Below are 24,748 nucleotides of genomic sequence, written 5' to 3'. Positions count from 1 at the left end.
AGAAACAAGGAAGACAGAATGTTAAGATCATCATCATCGTCATCATCATCATCATCAGAGTGAAGGGAAACAAGAGACACTGTAATGTTTTTTAAATAAAGATTTGTTATTAGAATACAGCAGTCACTGTTACTGCTTTTGGAAATCCTGAAATATTGTATGATCAGAGGTACACAGTAGATGATGAATAAGACAACTGCATTGTCAGTAGATAAAACTGTCCATCATTTCGACTACTATTGCAAAATCTATGACTTGCGCCATAGGGTGATGGGGTTTCGGGTTCCGCTGGATAGGTCAGGAGTCCACTACACGCAACAAGCGGCTACACGGGTGGCAGGGGTTGTGTGGCGTGGGCTGGGCGGTTTTTTAGGTTAGATGGCCTCGGGCAAGTGCAGAAAGGGCAACAGCCTCAACGGGTGCGGGGCAAAGTCAGGACATGCGGGGACCAAGCAGCAATCGGTATTGTAATTGTAAACTGTCGAAGCTGCGTTGGTAAAGTACCAGAACTTCAAGCGCTGATAGAAAGCACCGAAGCTGAAATCGTTATAGGTACAGAAAGCTGGCTGAAGCCAGAGATAAATTCTGCCGAAATTTTTACAAAGGCACAGACGGTGTTTAGAAAGGATAGATTACATGCAACCGGTGGTGGAGTGTTCGTCGCTGTTAGTAGTAGTTTATCCTGTAGTGAAGTAGAAGTGGATAGTTCCTGTGAATTATTATGGGTGGAGGTTACACTCAGCAACCGAGCTAGGTTAATAATTGGCTCCTTTTACCGACCCCCCGACTCAGCAGCATTAGTGGCAGAACAACTGAGAGAAAATTTGGAATACATTTCACATAAATTTTCTCAGCATGTTATGGTCTTAGGTGGAGATTTCAATTTACCAGATATAGACTGGGACACTCAGATGTTTAGGACGGGTGGTAGGGACAGAGCATCGAGTGACATTATACTGAGTGCACTATCCGAAAATTACCTCGAGCAATTAAACAGAGAACCGACTCGTGGAGATAACATCTTGGACCTACTGATAACAAACAGACCCGAACTTTTCGACTCTGTAAGTGCAGAACAGGGAATCAGTGATCATAAGGCCGTTGCAGCATCCCTGAATATGGAAGTTAATAGGAATATAAAAAAAAGGGAGGAAGGTTTATCTGTTTAGCAAGAGTAATAGAAGGCAGATTTCAGACTACCTAACAGATCAAAACGAAAATTTCTGTTCCGACACTGACAATGTTGAGTGTTTATGGAAAAAGTTCACGGCAATCGTAAAATGCGTTTTAGACAGGTACGTGCCGAGTAAAACTGTGAGGGACGGGAAAAACCCACCGTGGTACAACAACAAAGTTAGGAAACTACTGCGAAAGCAAAGAGAGCTTCACTCCAAGTTTAAACGCAGCCAAAACCTCTCAGACAAACAGAAGCTAAACGATGTCAAAGTTAGCGTAAGGAGGGCTATGCGTGAAGCGTTCAGTGAATTCGAAAGTAAAATACTAGGTACCGACTTGACAGAAAATCCTAGGAAGTTCTGGTCTTACGTTAAATCAGTAAGTGGCTCGAAACATCATGTCCAGACACTCCGGGATGATGATGGCATTGAAACAGAGGATGACAAGCGTAAAGCTGAAATACTAAACACCTTTTTCCAAAGCTGTTTCACAGAGGAAGACCGCACTGCAGTTCCTTCTCTAAATCCTCGCACCAACGAAAAAATGGCTGACAATGAAATAAGTGTCCAAGGAATAGAAAAGCAACTGGAATCACTCAACAGAGGAAAGTCCACTGGACCTGACGGGATACCAATTCGATTCTACACAGAGTACGCGAAAGAACTTGCCCCCCTTCTAACAGCCGTGTACCGCAAGTCTCTAGAGGAACAGAAGGTTCCAAATGATTGGAAAAGAGCACAGGTAGTCCCAGTCTTCAAGAAGGGTCGTCGAGCAGATGCGCAAAACTATAGACCTATATCTCTGACGTCGATCTGTTGTAGAATTTTAGAACATGTCTTTTGCTCGAGTATCATGTCGTTTTTGGAAACTCAGAATCTACTATGTAGGAATCAACATGGATTCCGGAAACAGCGATCGTGTGAAACCCAACTCGCTTTATTTGTTCATGAGACCCAGAAAATATTAGATACGAGCTCCCAGGTAGATGCTATTTTTCTTGACTTCCGGAAGGCGTTCGATACAGTTCCGCACTGTCGCCTGATAAACAAAGTAAGAGCCTACGGAATATCAGACCAGCTGTGTGGATGGATTGAAGAGTTTTTAGCAAACAGAACACAGCATGTTGTTATCAACGGAGAGACGTCTACAGACGTTAAAGTAACCTCTGGCGTGCCACAGGGGAGTGTTATGGGACCATTGCTTTTCACAATATATATAAATGACCTAGTAGATAGTGTCGGAAGTTCCATGCGGCTTTTCGCGGATGATGCTGTAGTATACAGAGAAGTTGCAGCATTAGAAAATTGTAGCGAAATGCAGGAAGATCTGCAGCGGATAGGCACTTGGTGCAGGGAGTGGCAACTGACCCTTAATATAGACAAATGTAATGTATTGCGAATACATAGAAAGAATGATCCTTTATTGTATGATTATATGATAGCGGAACAAACACTGGTAGCAGTTACTTCTGTAAAATATCTGGGAGTATGCGTGCGGAACGATTTGAAGTGGAATGATCATATAAAATTAATTGTTGGTAAGGCGGGTACCAGGTTGAGATTCATTGGGAGAGTCCTTAGAAAATGTAGTCCATCAACAAAGAAGGTGGCTTACAAAACACTCGTTCGACCTATACTTGAGTATTGCTCATCAGTGTGGGATCCGTACCAGATCGGGTTGACGGAGGAGATAGAGAAGATCCAAAGAAGAGCGGCGCGTTTCGTCACAGGGTTATTTGGTAACCGTGATAGCGTTACGGAGATGTTTAACAAACTCAAGTGGCAGACTCTGCAAGAGAGGCGCTCTGCATCGCGGTGTAGCTTGCTCGCCAGGTTTCGAGAGGGTGCGTTTCTGGATGAGGTATCGAATATATTGCTTCCCCCTACTTATACCTCCCGAGGAGATCACGAATGTAAAATTAGAGAGATTAGAGCGCGCACGGAGGCTTTCTGGCAGTCGTTCTTCCCGCGAACCATACGCGACTGGAACAGGAAAGGGAGATAATGACAGTGGCACGTAAAGTGCCCTCCGCCACACACCGTTGGGTGGCTTGCGGAGTATAAATGTAGATGTAGATGTAGATCAGAGATCATTGCTTCTCACAGGAACAGGCTCACTGGGAACAAACTAGTGAAAGACATGGACTCATATTTCAACCAGCTGAGTTAATTGTTCTGGTATTTCCAGGAGTGAGAAGGGGTGGTTACAGTATTTCAGAAAATCTCTTTTTGTGAGCACCGTTTGTACCATAGGTTGGATCTGGGAAATAGTTTGAGGTATCTCAAAAGTCTACACATGTTTGAGAACACAGAAAGAAATGAGATCTAGTCTGGTGATCATAATGCCTATGATATAAATCTGCTCCTCCCACTTAAGCTGTCAGGAAATAGTTGCATAATGGTGAAACATTGTGGAGGGGAACCCTTCCATTGGAAATAGTTTTTACATGACACAATTTTTAGTTTGTTCAGGTTTAGGTGTGGTAAAGTAGAATAACCCTGAGATGCCACTCTTCATCAGGCTGACACCATATGTTCAACCAGTGCCATCGAGCTTATGCTCAGTCACAGCATCTGATCTTTTGATATCTCACACCCTGCAGCTATACCTGTTCATGTTTAGATAGATATTTAGCATCTTTGTTCTGCCAGCTGAATCAGTGTCTTTAGGCTAAAGTGGGCTGTATATCATCAAGCACATTATGGATGCTCCGTATTTCAAATGTTTTTCTCCAGCATCATTCTGTGCTTTCTATCTGCTGAAATTACCAGACTTAGTGCAGAGTTCTGTTGCTGATATAAATCTGTGTCATATCAGACTATATGCTCCATGTTACTCAGCTGGTGAATTTTGATCCTAGTGTGAACACAGCACAAGTATCGTATACAAAATGTAAATTTCAGTATTAGAAAATCTTTCCTTAAAGTATCTGTCTGGACTGTAGTCTAGACAGAAATGAAATATGGATGTTAAAAAGATGAGACTAGATCTTTTGAAATGCAGTGTTACAGAAGAATGCTGAAGATTAGATGGGCAGACTGAATAAGTAATGAATAGGTCCTGAATAAAACTGAAGACAAAACAGCCCTGGACTAAAAGAAGAACTAGGTTGATAGACAGATTCTGAGGCACCAAGGAATAGTTAATTTGGTGATGGCGGAAAGCTTGAAAAAAAAAAGGGGGGGGTTAAAAATTGTAGAGGAAGACTTTTGTTTTCCCCACTTTAGATCACAAATGTAATTTATTAACACTTCATTGAATGCACTGAAACACAGAATAAGTGACTCATGGTTCATAAGAACTGTTGATCCTGTGAATTTTCCAGGAATGCACATGACAACAGAGTAAACACAACTTGAATGGTGGTGACAGGTACAACTGAAATCAATCACTTGGCTGAAATGGTATCACAATCCACCAAACTAGAACTTAATAATGTTAAGTGGATGTCACTATACACAGATCCCAAGCAGGCCCAGGTGTCATGAACAAATAACACAATCAGTCCACAGTATATCCAGATATAACAACTGTATTGTAGAGTTGTCGTCAGTGCTTCAGTCAGTCGCAGAGAGGAATAAATTTTTGCTATCAAACTGAAGTGAGAGTGTGCCTGTAGTCACTCGGTCTTAAAATGGCCAGCTCGGTCTTAAAATGGCCAGCTGATGGGTTCACATAGCCTGCTGGCCAGGCATACTGTTCCAGTGAACCCGCTGGACATAGGTGTAACAAAGTGTATTAATAGTACAGGGTCATGCATTGATACTACCCGTGGGATTACAGAAGAGACCAAAGCTTACAGGGTTACAAAAGAATAGTTCATCAAAAACATATCCAAAAAACTTACTCAGATGAACATCCGTTTTTTGTAATTTATGTAAATCATCCCTCATTGGCTGAAATTGACATCATACAGCACAAACATGCCCTCACCAGATCTATATAATGTAATCCTGCCTATCCAACAGCAGCAGCTTCAGTGACTTGGGTCTGCTGACTGTTCTGCACATTGTCAACTTTAGGCGATGGGTAATGACTTTTTGATTTTAATAAGTATAAATTACCTTATTTTAAGTCATGTAATTAGCACAATTTCTAAAGCTAGTCATTTTAAATAAAATAATCATTGTGGTCTAGCTGTTCTTCACTAATTTTAATTGTCAGTTTGACAACTCATCTTGGAAAGAGATCACAAAAGGCAGTAGGTCTCTCCTGGCCACGACGGTATCTTATCAGCAGTACTAAAATCTTGTGCCTTTGTAACCATTCAATGAATCAAGGTGTATTTCCTAAAAGACTAAAGTATACAGCAGTAACACGAATATACAAAAGTAAGATAAGTGACTGACCTTGAATTATGGCCTAATCTCATTTCCTTTCCATCTTCACAACATTTCTTTGAGATGGTAGCTTAGAACAGAATACTGAACCATCTTTCTGAGAATAACCTTCTAACAACAGCTCAGTTCGGCTTCTGTAAAGTCTTCTGTATGGAGAAGCCAACATATGATCTCACTAAATTCTGATAGAGCCAAATAATAAAAATTACCATGTTGGCATCTCTGTGATCTTGCCAAGGCCCTTTGAGTGTGTAGATCATAAATTTCTGCTATGAAAACTAAAATGTTATAGCATTAAAGGATATATTGCATGGATGTAGTCAGGTCACATTAGTAAATGGTACTACAGGAACAAAATTAAATTCAGGGTTGGGAAACATTAGATACAGTGCACCACAAGATTCAGTACTTGACTGACTCCTGGTGTTGGTTTATGTAAACAGTTCACTGAGGACATTGCAGAGCTCTTCAAACACTGTGTTTATTGATGACACAAGGATACCGTTAAAGGGCTGAAATACTATCCATAGCAGACACAAACAGGAGAATAATGGAACAGGCATACAACTGCTCATAGACAACAACTTAACCTTTAAGCTTGTAAATACTCTTATTATGCAGTTCCAAACAAATGAAAATACTTACAGGTACCCTAAGTAGAGATTAGTGGGCATATACTGGACGAGACGCAATGTGCAAAGTTCCTGGTGGACCAAATGGTTAATGAGGTGCACTAGCATTTGGACCCTCAGTTTTTCCTGCTCTGCACTCAGAAATATGTCTCAGACAGGATTGCTTGAATACTTTCATTAAGTTCTGTCTTATGGTTTATCTTCTGAAGCATTGCAACTAAGGTGAAAAAAGTATTTATTCTTCAGAACTAACAATATTATGAAAAGGATAGTTCCTACTCACCATATAGTGGAGATACTGAGAAGTGTGCAATAAGAGTATTGTGCACCATTGACATCTGGATATATTGGAGAAGACTCAGGTACCATGGGATTCTTACATTTTGGTGTGACAATACATATACTCCCCAGTGGTAATTGTGGTTAATAACCAGAGTTAGTTTAGAATGAACCCAGCAGTTCACAACCACAATATCAAAAGTAAGAAATAATTTCGATATTTTCTACGGATCCCTCTCTTAGGTGCAGGCTAGAGCCCCTACATTCTGCTGCAAAGTCCATAACTGATTTGCAGTGGACATCAGGCATGAAATTGAAAAATCTCAAATATTTAAAAACAATGTAAAGGAATACATCATTTGCCACTCCTACAGATTATCAAACATTTGGACTCAGTGATGTAAATTTCACACAATTCTAACATTTGTATTAGATACAGTCTGACTTTGCCAGTACAGAGACAGCTCGTAGTTGTCTGTGTTAAGTTACACAAATGCTTTGTTTGAAGAAAACAGTGGCCAAGTAATATAGCATGAGGAGTAGTGGTTTTTGCAAGAAATCTGGTTTTCTCCTAACATCCACGTAGAAATAATCTAGAAGTAATTACCATAATTATCAGTTTAAGTAGATTAAAAGTGTTAGTCATATTTTGTTGTTAGTATACTTTACAGAAGTCACTAGCCATTTTCCTTCTATCTGTTAATACATAACTTTACAGGTTCGTCATTCCTAAGGCTACTCTTTTTCATGGGATTTATGGAACATGATGTGTGAGTGAATGGATGAATGTAGTAAATACACAGAGATGAAGACTAATGCAGGATTTATTAGTATCAGGGTTGCCACAAGTTCTCAGAATCAAGGAATATCACGGAATTTCAAATATATCAGAAAAAAAACTGGAAAAATTTCGTTTTTGTCTCAGTAGCATGAAATTGTTTGTTTACTGAGATGTCGTGCTTTGTCGCTGGCGGGGCACAGCTGAGTACGTGCACCGCTTCTGTACTCTCTTATTCTTACTGCTTCTCCCTTCCCACTCCCCCCCTGGCCATGCAGTCAGTGCTGCCACCACTACTTGCAGCTGCCAATGAGACATAGGAGGGGTGCATGAGGAGTGGTTTGCTTGGATCTGATTATCAGAGCTTTTTGAAACAGTGGCTGGAGACAACAGTCAGTGTGCATGAGTTGTGTCTGAGTGATTGTGTGAATGTGTGTGCGCCCTCGTTTTCTGACATAGGCTATGGCAAAAAATTTAGTTGTGAGAGTGTGATTGTCTTTTCTGTGTGCTTGTCTAAGGCTCAGAGATTATCTTTATGGTGAGTTGCTACCTATCCTCATTGGTATCAATTCTCAGAGTATTTGCTTAAGTTATCTGTTGTGTGGGTGATCACCGCAGTCTCATTTCATCAACATTGTGTCTGTGACACATGAATAGCTGGCCACAAGAGTGGACTTCCATGGTTGGCCAAAACTACAGGCCATTTCTGGGGGTATTTTTAACGGATTGGCATTGCCGATCTGAAGCCCGTAGTTTCCCACAAATGTGCAGGCCCTACCTGTCAGATCTAGTCTCACTGATCTCCCCGCAGGCTGGGTATGTCTGTGTGTGGCGTAATGTGGCGGATTTTCATGGTTATCCATGGACCCAGGACTGTGGTGCTCCTCAGCAGGCCAGAGGCCATGGGCGATGGATTGCAGGAACTGCAACTGTCTCACTGCATGTACATTGTACAGTGCGGTATTTTATAGACTTTTATTTATTCTAGTACATTTTGGCACATTGAAATTGGTTTTATATTAGAAAGTATGGATGATAAGGAGAAGAAAATTGTGGCAGTCGCTGGCAGTTTATACACTATGTACTCATATATTTCTTGAAAGCAAAATAATGCAGTACCTGTAGAATAATAGACATAACACAGTGGGTAATAACCGACAATAACAAACATAGTAGAACAAACATTTTATTGGCAGTCACCTATAGTGTTGGTTTACACAACTTTTCCCTACCTTATACATTTCTTTCAAGAGGCCTACTTTTTTCTGAGGTTATTTCTGAAAGCAGTGAAGGTATTTTAAATCTGTCTTGCGACTCAAACAAAATGCGTGTTGTTGTCACCAAATGTGTTTCGCTTTATTGAAATAAAATAACATCAGTGGTCTTAATGAAACATATATACCATTTGGCTTGCTTTCTCCATCTAAAAAACAGTTAATTGCAAAGGATGTTGATGTTAGTACTTAAGATTTTTGCTTGCACATTTAGAAATACAGAAGTCCTTACATTTTTTCGTCAACTTATGCCATTACCTACGCTTGAGATCTCAGAATTTGTCAGGGAAAAATGCTACAACTTGTCTGGAAATCAGGGAAATATCAGGGAATTTGACTTGGGGAAACTTGTGGCAACCCTGGATATGGAGAGTTGTATCAAACCAGGCTTTGAACTGGAGATCTCAACAATAGCCATGTACATCTGTGCACAGGCAGGCTAAAGCAGTTATTCATCATTAGGATAGCAATGACAGTAATAGAATGGTCCTGCGTATTTCCCTGCACTAGATTTTACACACAGGATGTGAACTGCTTTGCATTAGGTATTTTATTTTTAGCAAGTTTTGAAACACTAGTACAATTGTGTAAAATAACATATTCAAGTGACAAGTACTCTCATGCAAGTTGATATGTCCTAAAAATATGCAGGAATCCTCACTCCATCATTTACAGACATATTTAAGTTGCACAAAATGCGTCCTTTGGAACACTGTAATCTTAAGCCGACTTGTATCTGTTATTCTGTTTATTAAATTTTGTAGCTCCGAAAAGAGGTTGTAGAACTAATACATAAAGAAAAAAAATCACGTAAATCACCAACAGTATGAATTAGGATGAATCGATATTCACCGCAGAGAAGAAGCATTGAATGGCGCGCTGGCACATTTAAAAGTAGGCTAGACTGTAAGACAAAATCCTTCATCAATTCAGAAAAATGTACACGTTTATATGAGGGTCACTCGGAAGGTAAAGAACCTTTTTTTCTACAGAAATTTTTGATATAATGAAACAAAAGTGTCACTGATCAAATTTAGGCACTTTTCATACCTCTTTACCACCTATACTATGTCTTCTGCATCCTCAGTTGCCACCAAGTTGTCAAACTATTGATTAATGGGTTCTTTATGTTCATCATCAGTTCCATAGCACTTGTCCACTCAAAAAAATCCTTGAATTTGGGGAATAACTGATAATCGATTCATTAGTTACGCAGAGATGAAGAGGCTTGCACAGGATAGAGTAGCATGGACAGCTGCATCAAACCAGTCTCAAGTGATAATCACTTGGGGCTAGGTCTGGACTGTATGGTGGATGTTGAAATATTTGAAGCTAGTTCTGCATCAATCCCGCTCAATGCAGACATGCATTATTGTGAAAGAGGATGACGCCACTGGTTATCAGTCCCCATCCCTTGTTTTTAATGGTGCAGCAAGGTCATCGAAGTGTCTGACACTAGGCCACTGAATATATGGTCTCACCTCTAGGCATAGTAGTCAATGAGCAGGACATCCTTAAGATGCCAAAACACCATAGCCACAATCTTTCTGGTGCTCAGAATTTGTTTTGCTTTTTTCAGTTTCATTCGGGGATTGCGAATGATGCTATTCCATTGACTGGCACTTTGTTTCTGGTTTGAAATGTGGTGTTCAAGTCTCATCACCAGTGACAATGTGATTCAAAAATTTTATCGTCACCTTTTTCATAACAATTAAGAAATGTCAGTGCAGCTGCCATTTGTTTGGTTTTGTGTTCATTTGACAAAATTCGAGGAACCCACAGGGTACACATTTTTTTATAGCCCAGATCTGCACATACAACACAGTTCTTGAAATGTCTGGGAAGAATGAGTGCAGAGCAATAATTGTAAAATGCCTATCTTCTTGGATCTTTGTTTTGAGTCTATTAGACACCAGTAAGAACTGGTCCGAGTGATTTCTTCAGCATGAACATTCTTCTGTCCACCTATAAACATGATACACCACTTCCAAACTGACACTACATTCATCACATTACCATACACCATCATTACCTGTGCATAAATTTTGATGAGTTGGACTTTTTGCACATGTTAAAAGTGGGTAACAATCGTCCATTTTGTCACACATTTTAAAGCCACACAGCTAAGCAGTAAGCAACCATAATGGATTGTAGCAGCTGACAAACTGAAGCAGATGAGTACCAAGGTCAGTGGTGGTGGGGGATGCGGTCACATGTCAAAACAAAACATTCTGTACGTTCCGAATGACCCTCGTACATGCACAACTCACACACATATGATCACTGTCATCTCCTGGTGCTAAGGCCTGGCTCCTGGCTGCAGAAATTAGTGGTCTTTGCTGAGGTGGGTAGTGGGGTTTGCAGAAGATATGTAGAGCAAGGGGGGGAAGGCTTAGAAGGCTAAGGGCAGTGGAAGATGCTGTGTGCTGCTTGTGACAGTGTGCAGAAACATAGCAGGGATATAATAGTAGGGTGCTAGACACAATGTAGGAAGGCTGTGTTGTGGAGAGGGGTGGGTGGAGTGGGAGCAAGGAAGAGCATAAGGGGCAACTGGAGATGGGGGATAGGGAAGGTTGAGGCCTGGGTGGGTGACGGGAATGAAGAGTATGTTGCATATAGCGCTCCCACCTGCACAACCCAGAAAAGTTGCAAAATTTAGAAATCCATCCGCAATTTTACATTAATTACTATGTATTTAATGCTTTTATCAAGTACTTACTTTCATTATTTATGAAATGGCTTACTGAAATCAGTGTATGAGACTTTTATGTTAGATTTACACATCTTTTTTTACAATAAACTAGCAGGAGGAGCTTTCAGTGATAAAATAATTGGTAAAATGGGCTATCATATGAACTATTTTTTTCTTCTTGCAGACACGCACTGTTCCATGGAAAGCAATGTTTACTTCAATGCCTTTCTATGCCATTCTTGTGTGTCATTTCTGTGGCAATGTGGGTTGGTACATGTTGCTGATGCAACTGCCATCATACATGAAGCATATTTTGCACTTCCCAATTAAAAAGGTAAGAATCCTTTCACATAATGTTGTTTTGCCAAACCAGTCACTGTTGTATATTCAGTATAATACTTCATTTTCAGAATGCTGGCCTATCTGCACTCCCTTATTTCTGCATGTGGCTTTTCACCTTAATTCTGGGCAAATCACTTGAAGCCCTTGAAGACAAGGGTGTGATTTCACAAACTGGTTATAGGAAGATTGCCACATCAATATGTGAGTACACCTATATTTACCTTCATTTAAGGTTGCTGGTTAATTTAGACATACATTTATGTACCATAATATACTACAAGCATTATACAAATCTGGCTCCTTGTATCACGGTTACCTAAATTGTCTGTCACAACAGCCGCATAAGCATACGCTACATCATATATAGGGAGGTCCATCTGAAGTTTCGGATGATATTATCTCGGAAACTATACATCGGGTAAAAATAGTGGGTAAGACAAGTCCGTAAGCTCAAAGGGGGACATCAAATGATACTACACGTGAACACCAGCCCCCACACCCTTGGGTGGGGCAGAAGGCAGCTTTTAAATCTTAAATGGGAACCCCCATTTTTTATTGCAGATTCGGATTCTCTATAAAAAAATAATCAAGTTTTGTCTGAAACAATTTTTTAAAACCACTGACAGATGGTGCTAAAATTGAGAAAAATTAAAAATTTTTTTTACAAAATATATCCTACCCACCACAGTTTATGATGGAGGGAGGTGGAATGGTATTAAAATCTTGTTAGGGAACTCTTCACAATTGCATTACTCACCCGACTGTGGCGCTACCATGGCGAAACTGCGAACTGTGGCTCAGTATAAAGGTCAGTGCAATGCGATCAGCTGTCACTTCACTTTCCGATTTTGAACTGTAAACATCAACTGACGAAAGTAAACTATTCTTTAGTGAAACATGGCTCACTATCCTCCTACAGAGATTGTTGATATGATGTTAATTTTAGGTGAATGCCATAACAATTACGCTGCAGCTGCGCAATTGTATGCAGATCGTTTCCCAGACACAACATCCACGCAAAAACATTATTCAAAACTGCACTCAACGAGCTCGAAATGGATAGATGCACCATCCACATCATCATCGCAAATACAATGAAAATGACATTCATACTCTTCCTTTCTTGCCTGTGTTCAACTGGATCCAGAAATGAGTAGTTGTGCGTTTCAGAGACAAACTGGAATAGAAAAATCAACTGTTTTGAGGATTTTGAAGGCACATAAATATCATGCGTATCACATCACACTGACACAGCCATTATCCGTGCATTTCTGCCAATGGGCCTTGGAAATGATAAGAGGTGACAATAATTTTTTTAGATACGTTATGTTCACCGATGAAGCCACATTCAAAAACAATGGCGAATTAAAACGTCATGATTGGACCCCTGTCAATCCACACTGGCACAAACCCGTTGACAATCAACACAAATGGTCGTTAATGGTCTGGTGTGGAATTTTAAACGGTTACTTGATAGGACTGTATTTTTTTGACTGAAATGTTACTTGGGAATCTTATTTACAACTTCTCTGTGATGATTTGTTGGAGCTAATGGAAGATGTTGATTTGGAAACTAGTCAGTGAATGTGGTTCCAACAGGACAAAGCAGCTCCCCATTATTCTAAAAATGGGCGGAACATTTTAAATTTATGATACCCTGGTCAGTGGATAGGATGTGGTGGACCAATTCAGTGGCCTTCACATTCACCAGACCTAACATCTCCTGGAAAGACAACCCACAACCCGAAATGATGTGGAGCAACGCGTTTGAAGAGCGTGTCCAACCATACCACGGGATGTGCTGCTCAAAACTGTGGACAACTTTCGCAGACGATTGACGAAGCAAATGGGGATAATTTTGAACAATTTCTTCATGGCTAATTTCATTAATTAAGCACCCCAAATTGTGAGAGGCAAGGGAACTCACACTAATGAAGCACCCCATGGGAACATAATTCTACTACGTCCATGTCATTGTTCCTGGCTAATGCTAAAAGTAGGATACAGTACATTTTGTACAAAAATAGCTTAATTTAGCACAACGAAAGAACTGATATACATTTTTTATCGATTTGATGCGTCTTTCTTGGATAATTCTAAATAAATCGGAGTTCTTTGCCAATTTTAGTTTTTCTTGATTTTAGTACCATCTGTCAATGGTTTAAAAACTGCACATTTTTTATCGATTTGATGCGTCTTTCTCGGATAATTCTAAATAAATTGGAGTTCTTTGCCAATTTTAGTTTTTCTCGATTTTGGTACCATCTGTCAATGGTTTAAATAAATGTTTCAGACAAAATATGATTATTTTTTTATGGAGAATCCGAATCTGCAATAAAAAATGGGGGTTTCCATTTAAGATTTAAAAGCTGCCTCCCACCCCACCCAAGGGTGTGGGGGCTGGGAGTCACGTGTAGTATCATCTGATACTTACGAACTTGTCTTTCCCACTATTTTTACCCGATGTATAGTTTCCGACATAATCTCATCCAAAACTTCAGATGGGCCACCCTGTATAAAATGTCTGTTTTCACTTCATCTCTAATGACAAAATCTGACAGAGATAATGATAAAATTAAACTGTCCATAAGAAATTCTGACATTGATGAACAATAGATTCATTCTTCTGTGCACCAAATTTGTCTGTGAAATTTACGTAAATAATAGGAGTTAGTGTATCTGTGCATCTTAACACAATACCGCTGCAAAATAATATGTCAGATTAACATAAAAGATGAAGTGAATATACTTAAACGATTAAGATATGGTATCTGGATAAGGTGTTCTGTGACCCATTTTGGCACTCCAGTTATTCTACACTGTACAAGTAAATAAACAAACATCGTGTAGCTCCCAGCCTAGTACAAAGCCTTTTTAATTGAGATCACTTTCAAGGAGTTATCTCGCTTGGCCTCCAAGTGCTGAGCCTTCACATTGGTAGACAATGCTAAATGCAAGGTCACAGAGGCATTCAATATGGCAAAAAGTAAATGTAAATCCAGGAAAACAGGATCAGCACCATGCATTTGCCCTGTAGACATAGGTACAGCCAACAAGGTTACCAATGAAAAGTATTGCATTGGAACTGAGTCCGCCATAATACAGAATTTATTTGAAGACATTGCTGCTTACAGGAAATTGTTAATAAATCAAAAATTGCTTATGAGGAACTAACTAAACATATTTTAAAGATAATTCTGGACTACAATACCTTGTCAGAACTGGGCATTCCTCTGTAAAGTGTTGCTACCTTTATAGTCTTGTCAGTGTTTAAATCTGTTAGACATAGTACACAATCTCAGTTGGGGCAAAAAACTGGTCGCAGCCTTTTCAAAGGACTTAACACAGCATTTTCCTGTAGTAGTTTAGGAAAAGTCCAGAATTTCTAAATAGGAATGGCCAAATGGATTTTGACCCCTGCTCATTCTAAATGTATTTCCCATGACATCTCTACTATAAGTAGAGTGGGGAGTCAGTCACTTTTTTCAACTTTAGTCACCCTTTATTTAAATGCTGTAAAATGTTTTTATCACTTTTTAAATTTTTGTTGCCTATTTCAGTGATTTTGGCTCTTTTAGGAAGAGAATAAATTATTTACTTTTGTTTTCAAGTTTCCGTTTTTACGAGGTTCATCTAGAAAGTAAGTTCTGAACACATCCAGGGATGGCATAAGTAGTTGGATAGGAATGAGCATGTGGAGGAGTAGAGAGGAGGAGGAGATATGTGGGAATAATGCAATGCAGTTTGTCCTGTGATGGCGGGGTTACTGCAGGGTGCTAGGACAAAATGGATGCTCTGGTATTGTCTCCCCCAAACTACAAGATTTGTGCAGTTATCTGATTTTTGCACACTCAGAACTGTAAGATTCATGTAGTTATAAGATTTTCACACTCTTAGAAACAATCCCCAGCAGTGATCCATCACTAAAATTATGAGTGACAGAATGGTCAGACAATGGTGCACACAATTTGCTGAAGGACAAACCAGCAAACCAGCAAAATAACAATCCACGTATTGGCAGCATAGTTGTTCTATGCTAGATGGATGCAACAGCTGACAGATGAACAAAAAATCAAATGTGTGGCCACACTACTGACATTCCTGCAGCACACAGAGAAAAGTGATGAGTTTCTTAACCTCGTTGTTACTGGGGATGAAACGTGGGTGTCAAACCTCGTTGTTACTAGGTATGAAACGTAGGTGTCATATGCCACACCAGAAGAAAAATGACAATCAATGTATTGGCAGCATAGTTGTTCACCTGTGAAGACCAAATTCAGACAGACAATCTGTCAAAAAAGTCATATGCACTGTCTTCTGGGATTGACTTGGTGTCCTGTGTGAGTTTTTACCATAAGGGGAGACCATAAATGCTGATCGGTATTGTCAGGCACTGAAAAATCTGAGGTCAAAGATCCAGAACAAGAGACAGAGACATGGGGTGTAGACAAGAGGCATTATGCTAGTGTATGACAATGCAAGACCCCATACAGACGATGTGTTGGAACAGTTTGGATGGGAGGCCTTCAACCGTCTACCCTACAGCCCCAACCTTGCGCCAGGTGATTTTCATCTCTTGAAGCATTTTCTGACAGGAAGATGTTTCCATGATGGCACTGAGTTGCAGACTGAAGTAACTTTATCGCCCTGGACATTGGTGGCAGATTCCTATGACATGGGCATACAGTTGATGGTGAACCCTTAACGTTAAATGCGTCAACAATGGTGGTGTCTATGCTGAGAAGTAGCAAGTGGATCTACATAAATATTCCCATAAATATTTCTTACTTAGTGATGTTTTTGTTTTCTTCATTGGTCATCAGAACTTACTTTTTGGATGCTCCTTGTATGTTCATTCGTACAACTTTCTGGAATGCTCCAGTGATGAAAGTAGATAAAATCTAACCATAGTTCCTTCTGAAATTTGAGACAGGTTGTTCCTTTTTCACTTTTTGAGTGTTTTTATATTTTGCACAACTGTTATTAGTGGCAAACTTCATGTGTTACAACTGCTTCTGTTTTTACTATTAATAATATGTTGCAGGTGAATCTGTTCTAATTTTGCTGTAGTAACAAAACCGCTACATTGATACTATGTTCAATTTTGACAATAAATTGAATGAAACAACAACTTTTCTGTTACTGGTAACTATTGAAAATAAATGTTTTGAGATGGGGAAATGAAAATTTCTTTGTGACTGGCTTGAGAAGGCAGACAGTTTGAAAAGTAAAGTCTCTGCATGGAGGAAAAAAGTTAATGCCAGTGAACTATTTTGAAGTGTTTGTCCTTTATCAATTAATTTTGAGACAAATGGTTTTCAGGTAATTTTTTACCGCTCACTTTAAATAAAACATAAGTGCACTTTGAAATTAAATGTGGACAACATCAGTTACATGTAGAATTTTCAGACCACATAACTGCCAAGTTTGATATGTTTGCCAACAATACGGACCTTAAGTACCAAGGGTAGTTCTGATTTGAACAATGAAAACAGTAATTTCCATTTACCCTATAGATTCATCAAAAGATATTTGTAAAATTTTTAAGGTGTTCCTTGATAGTGTTCTTGAACATTTTTCGCTTCCTTCTAAGAAACTGAGATACCTACTAACTGATGGACTGCCACCATATTTCTGGAAACATTGTTAGAACAAGCACGTTCATCATATTACACATTGAGTTTTGAGGAAACTACCAATTTCGAGGGTTCATTAGTTTTTTAATTACCTTGTCGCTGGTTGTCAACTCTGAACAGTCTGTGGACCCCCGACTAGTTGATAAACTCTTCTTCTTTCTGTCCAAGAATTCTATTTATATCCAAAACCAGAACTCAACAGCTCTGATTTGTATGAAGGCTTTCATTATGCCTTTTATTACAAGCACAATCTGAACTCAATCAGTTAGATACATCTACTATGAACTAACTCCAAGCTTCCAAATCGAAACCCAAAAGTATATACATCAGGATTCACATTATTAATCTTCTGGTCATTGGTATTCCATGATGGCATGTTTTATGCAGAGATTCTTTGCTGCCACCAATCTCTGTGCCTATCATGATGCATTCACCGCTTTAACATTCATGGAGTGGCACAAAGCTCATGCAGAAGATCTCAGAAAACAACAAAACACACAAAACAAGACCTGCTCATTAACAAATCTTCCCATGAAATAATTAAACCTTTAACCGCTGTACAATGTTTGTAGGTGAACAAATGAACTGATCTTCTGCTAACAGCACTTTTCGTTTATATTCAAAATTGGAACGTAATTTCCCCCTCAATGAACAAAATGATTTATTTTCAAAAACTTTGGCCACAAAACATTTGGGAAGTCTTGTACCCTCATACCTGTCGCCCCCTTGTAAATGAACAAGCATTTGACTACTAATCAGTTTCCACCCATAATAATCCAATGTGAAAATAACTTAAGTTGAATATAAGCTATAAATTGCACCCTGGCCAGTGTCTCTTTCTGTTTCCATTTTAGACTAATCAAAAGTCTGTATGCAGCATATATAAAATCATGTATAACCATAAGTGGTTTTACTGTTGTCTAGAATCGCCAAATGAACCAGATAAATCATCAATGCAACTATTAGAAACATATAATCATTGTTGTCCTATGTACTGCAGTAGTTCCACGCTATCAGAAAACAGGTTACCACATTTGGTCTTGAAAGTTTCAGTAATACTATTCCCCTCAAATTGTATTCAGATTAAAATAATCTGCGCATGGAAAAGATACAAATCATTTTGCAGAATTAGAGCAACCCCCTATAAATTACAAAATTCTACAACCTTGAAAGTTACACAAAGATTTATCTTCCCTGATGACCCATCAGTAGGTCTAGGTTAATATTCTAGATTATCTGGTACTTTAGGATAGGACCTTCATAAATAAGAGACCACAGAAAGGTTAAAGTTTTATCCATTGTCATTGCTCTCAATGCCCATGACTGCTCTGGTATTTGTTGTTACCAAGATATTTACTATCAGCTTCTGCATTCAACCTCACTATCCATGCCTTAACTGGTCTTCATGCTAGGACAAGTTCAGTCATATTCAACAACCAAGGACAGTCTCTCTTCCAAGTGTTGCAGTCTCCAAATACACTTCAACTTATACCCAATCATGACTTTTTGGATACACCAACCGTTTTAAACCAAACTTTAAAATAAACTCAATTAGTTCACTTCCCAACAGAACATAACATTTGAAAGTTGCATACAAAGAGCCACAGAGGCACCTTTAATACCTTCAGCATAGACAACACACCACCCCTTTCCTGGGGCCTCCTTCCAAAACCTACTCCTTCATAGCTCTATAACAGTGCAGTATTACAGATTGTCTCTTCCCTACATCTGTCTTTTCTCTTATATTTCCTTAGTGCATAACATAAGAATATTTATGATTTTGCACACTTTTCTGACTCAGCTGAGTAATTAATATATCCTTCCATAATTAACAAATGTCTCAAATTTTGCAACATACTAATTATACTAGATCATTTTGAAACATATGAGGATTATTACTACTCTTCTTTTAGTCAATAATGAAGGCTCTCAAGTCTTGCAACACTGTACATGCCTTTATCCTTTCCTGTCTCGGGTCAGCTGAAATGGCTGCTTTTTGGTGCGGCATCTTAGTTGTTAAGAATGGCCCCTCATATAAAGGGTGAAATATACCTAAAATTGTTACACTTTTCGGCAAATGCAAACTAAATCCCTTACCTTGTACTGTATGAGTGCATCTTTCTCAGCCTCTTATTAGAAAATTATTCACATTGTTACTCAGTAACGCCTGTGCACCACCATCTCCTTGGCCATTTGACCCACTTCAGGAGTGATTCTCCTTTTCACTCTCCTACTGTTTCCACTGAGGATATCTTTCTAAGTGAATGTGGCAACTCATTTAATACCCTTGCAAATTCTGTCACCTTGTCTGTTGGTTCCTAATGTCTATCCATGCAGTAAGTCCGACTATGTCTGCCCACCTTACACATGACCTGCCCTGCTGTATTACTTTGGGGGTGAAATTTTGAAATTAAGATATGGTTCACGCCTGCCCACACCAAAAATTCTTTATAAGATATGGCTCACGCCTTCTCACACCAAAAATTCTTTAAACTATTTGGCCAGAAACTGTGTTCCATTATCCAACATCACATTTCTTGATTTAGTCATATTTTTAAAGTGATCTCATAATGTCATTGCAATATTATGAGATGTTGCCTTTCTTATTGGGTATAATTTCGCTAGTTTGGCTCAGCATTCCAATATCAAAAATATATACATCATTCCCCTCAGCCCCATCATTCCCCTCAGCCCATAGGCAGAGGACCATAAAAGTCCATGGCTGATATATCCCACAAATTATGTGGAATGATGGGATACAATGTAGTGTGCACACACCAATAGTTTGTACTTCAACGTTCTGACGGATCTCAGGATTTTTCTAACTAGATGATTCATGTTCTTAAAGTAGTGAAATTTGTTCATGTGTATGATACACTTTTTTTGGGCTGAAATGAGCAACTTACTAAGTCATTAAATGAACGCTATTTTGTGGAATGAACAGTAACTATCTTTATGCATTGTTTTTCCTATGAAACAATATTCCTTTGTACAATTTCCACTTGTTAGTCATATCAGTATGATACCTGGGCAGGGCATCAATTCATAAATGTGGCTGTCTAGTTTTTGTTCATGCATTTACTTTCAGAAAATAAACAGCAAATTTACATTTTTTTTTTATCTAAGACCTACAGGTAGTCAAGACAGAGCATCACATATTATGTTATCTTCCCCCTTCATATATTTGATAGTAAAGAGAAATTGCTGTAGAAAGAGAGCCCAGTGTGTTAACCTACTGTGTTGAAGTTTTCTCTTTAACAGAAATGTCAATACACTATAGAATGCATTATTACTGTCTCATGTCCCATTAGTAGGTATTTAAATTTCTTGAATGCCCACACTACTGATAATGTTTCCTTTACTGTAATGCTACAATTTCATTCTTGTTGAATGAGCATTCTACTAGTGAAAACTATGTTTTCCTCTCTAATGTGTGATCAGTCACATCACATATTCCTTCATGGCCGTTTATATCCCATCTCCATACAGTGTTCTGTTTTAATAACCTCATTAGATGTGGTGCATTAAGCACTGATTTGGCAAGGAGTTTTCTGTAGAGTCCCATCAGCCCAAATAATGACTTGATTTTTTTTTTTTTTTAAGGCGCAGTCTGATCATACCAGTCTGTGTAGTTCAAGCTTAATGCCCAAAGTATGTACAACATGTCCCAAGAACTTAACCTTGTTTCTCCCAAATTGCAATTTTCACAATTTAGTGTCGACATCCTGGAAACTTAATCTCATGAAAAATTCATCCAATGTTTGCATGTGTTCTTCCTATGTGGTGGATATTACTACAATATCACCAACATACAATAACAATTTACTTCATAACTCAATGCCTATTGCTTTATCAAAAGCTCTTATGAAAGTAGAGACTGATACGTTTATGCCATATGGTAGCATTTGGAATTGATACAACCTCCCTTCAAACAGGAATGCCGTATACTTCCGTGAATCTTCATGTAAGGCAATCTGCCAATAACTCGGTACCAGGTCCATTGTGCTGATTTACTTTAATCCTTCAAACTTTGCTAGCAGTTTCTCTATTATAGGGGGTTATACCTTTCTGGCTCCATTATTCTACTTACAGTTTGTGTATCCAACACTATACGTACATTCCATCTGGTGCAACTACTAATTGATTGTTGTAACAACTATTGGACATTTCTAATATGTTTCATTGTAACATTCTTTCAATTTCTTTATGTACTAATGGCTGAGTCAATGCCATATGGCGTAGGTCTGACATAAAATGGGCAGTGTGGTTTAATCTTCAACCTACAAAAAAAGTCTTTAATATTGCCTGGGCATGTATAAAATACTTTTATATGTCTACATAATAAAGAAATATATCCTTCTCTTCGTGAATGCTTAGATTCTTTGATTTGTTAATGTTATCAATTATAACTGTTTCACTCATTTGTTCCACGTCTACAACCAGTTGTTGCCTGTCATCCTGATCTAGAGCAGTTTCTGTCGCTAAAGTGACTCCTAATCTGGCTGTGTTGATTTGCTCAAAATGTACGACAGCTAAATCTTCTTCTTGTCCATATGTGAATGTCACTGTTCTACTTTGGAAGTTTAACAATACACTATTGTTTGACAATCAGCCTATGCCTAAAAGATAGATACCTTTAAACCATCCACAACAAGCATCACATGTTCAAATGTATTTAATGTAAACATAACAAACAATTTTGCATTTATCAGTTTGTGTGTCATGTCTGTTGCCCTGTTATCTTCATTCCTGTGACTGGTAACTGAGGGAAAGCACCCAACAAATTATTTTGCTGTAAGAAGTAGTAACCTACCACTGTTATGTCACTACCAGAATTTAAAAGTAACTTCTACACTTAGTTTACTTACAGTGCATGTTTATTTTGGTGTCATATATTATTTTGTTTCTGTGTTATCTATCTGTAGTAAGACATCTTTTATAAACAAACAGATCTTTTCTACTAACACATGTTCATTTATATTCAAAGTTGGCATAGGTTTCTCCTTCAATCAATGAAATTATTTTGGCCACAAAATGTCTGGGAAATCTCATACTCTCACACAATGTTGAAGATAAAAAAAACTATTACAAACAAGCATTACATTTTGGTCAGAGAATAAGCATTGCATGACAATATGTCACCTAAGAACTTTCTTTATTGGCAAAGCATATGATGAAATGTTACATCAAAAATTATGTGAAACACTTTCCGAAGCTATACTGTCCCTAAATAAATGCTTTATGCTAGGCTCAGATAGACATAATACCAATAAAATGTTTTTAGGCTTTTAGAAAGTGATGCCCAGAAGACCTGAGGCAAACAACTTACAAACACTGGAACTTGCAACATTCATACAATGCATGATGCATGTGTAAAGGCTTTAAGTGTTCAGGTGAAGAAGCATACTAATATGTGATCAATATTTACCATTATCTTGATGGTTGGCCTGTTCACTGTGAAGTACTGAAAGGAATTCAGCGTAAGCTTAATATTCCATATCACAAGGTTTTGAGGCATACAGGCACAAGATGGCTTACTTTAAGATCTTAAACCAACAGGATTTTAGAACAGTGGTACAGTATTCAGTTTCTTAAGCATGTACCTATAAAAAATAATTCAGCTTCTGTTAGGTCCTAATCCTATAACGCCAGACAAATGGAAAAGAGACAGAAATCCAAAAGTAAGTACATTGTTAATTATTTCAAAAGTAATTGCCATAACTATTAATACATTTATTCCACTGTAAGAGAAGATGGTCAACGCCTTCATAAAAAAATGTTTGCGGTTGCCCGCTAAGACGCTGTTTACCTATGTTAGTTTATATTTCGTTGACACAGTAAACAAACCACACAGTGGTGTAATACCATGTATTTATAAGTCCAAAAGTAAAAGTGTCACAATAAAGTAGATGAAATTTACTTACTTTTTATTGGCTTCACTGTCCAGTGGAAGTATGGTGCAATCCTCTGTGATAGGTCCAGGGTTGTTGAATAAGTCTGCTTGGAGTCTCCATTTTTTCTATTAAACCATGATGTTTGTTGTTCTCTCATTGTTACATAAAGTCATTTTCCATAACATCGCAGTTCGACATCAAAATTAACAGTTCGACATCAAAATTAATGTTTTGGAGAACTTTTTATGCTTCACTGTTATTACATGTGTCCAAAAGCATCACAGGTGTAGCCGCTAAACTATTCGAGTTACAACTGCCACAACTGGCGTTGTTCAAACCATAATATAGAGCAACAGAATTCTCGGTCTTTCTAGAACATTCTGTTGTTAAAATACATTTCACATAGTTTATTTAGTTAAAGATTTTTAAGACAGATAGTTAATGATAAAAGTTTGAACATTTGTAATTACTGAGTTTTCATATTTCCTGTTAGGATGTCACATCTATTTGCAACATATAAAAGATATGTTTTGAATGATACCAGGAATGAGCATTAAAAATAACATAAATATTGTAGTTTGTTTCGAATTAGATTTTCTGATAAATTCGTGAAAACTAATTTTAACTATTTTTCAAAGTGCTTCTCTGTGTGGTCTAATCTATCAGTATGTAAATAAAATTTACATTCACAAAAATTTTGTGTTCAATATCTAACTAAGTTCAAAAGTATCCATAGAAAACTTTATATAATTTCACAATGGAAACAAGTTCAAATGTTTCTGGAATTTGAATGGTATCGTAAATTTCACGTATTTAGAAAAAGGTTCTGTTAGACCTTGTTCTGCTATAATACAGAAGCATGATTATATCCAAAAAATGCACATCTTCATCCAAAGCAAATCTATGGTCATGAATTTCTTTCTTCAGGATGTCAAAAATATGGAAATCATGTGGGGAGAGATCAGAATTGTATGGCCTGCTCAAATGTTGCCAAGGTTGTTTCATTAAGCTGCAGAAGTTCCACTAGAAAGCCTTTACATATCTGCCAAACAGTCCCAATTTCTTCCCATGTGATTTCCATATTTATGGAGCCCTCAAGAAAGATGTTCTTGGCCACCAATTTGATTCGGATGAAGAGATGCATGCTCAGGTAGAATCATAGTTCTATAGGCAACTGCAAATATCTTTCCTTGAAGGCTTTGACCATCTTGTGTCACAATGGAACAAATGTATTAACAGTTATGGTATTTACTTTTGAAATAATAAACAGTTTACTTACGTTTTTCCTTGTGTCTCATTTTCATTTGACTCCCCTTATGTAATGCCATTGTGAATGCTTAAAATAAAAACTTCAATGAAAGCAAGACTTCATTTCATAATTTCATCTTCAGAACTATTCAGTGAGTTCACACAAAGTTTTCAAAGGCAAACACCTTTGATTCACAAGTTTTATGCACAAATAGGAAACATATTTCCAACCTTCGGAAAATCCAGGATGTAATGAAACAAGCTAAGCTGCAACCGCTGTGCTGCATTTTACATGGGCATGACAACCAACAAGCATCCTGTTGACATGAATGGCCACTGACAAACTGTGACCAAGAAACAATTGGACCACCCTGTCGCTGAGCATCCCACCCAACACGACATCCTTCATTTCAGTGACTGCTTCACAGCCTGTACTATCTGGATCCTTCCCGCCAAC

The 24,748-nt window shown here is 38.2% G+C and overlaps 1 protein-coding gene across 1 annotated transcript in view; it reads left to right on the top strand.

Moving 5' to 3' along the window:
• LOC126162722 (sialin) overlaps positions 1–24,748 on the top strand; it is a 291,443-nt gene that overhangs the window by 228,640 nt on the left and 38,055 nt on the right. The window contains exons 7-8 of the mRNA XM_049919384.1: positions 11,356–11,505; positions 11,582–11,714. Coding sequence (XP_049775341.1) covers positions 11,356–11,505; positions 11,582–11,714 — 283 coding nt within the window. The remainder of the gene's footprint in view (positions 1–11,355; positions 11,506–11,581; positions 11,715–24,748) is intronic.

Source organism: Schistocerca cancellata, chromosome 2 (assembly GCF_023864275.1).
Source record: "Schistocerca cancellata isolate TAMUIC-IGC-003103 chromosome 2, iqSchCanc2.1, whole genome shotgun sequence".
NCBI classification, from domain to species: Eukaryota; Metazoa; Arthropoda; class Insecta; order Orthoptera; family Acrididae; genus Schistocerca; species Schistocerca cancellata.
Note: the sequence above shows the minus strand (reverse complement) of the source record. Positions and strands in the feature narration are given on the sequence as shown.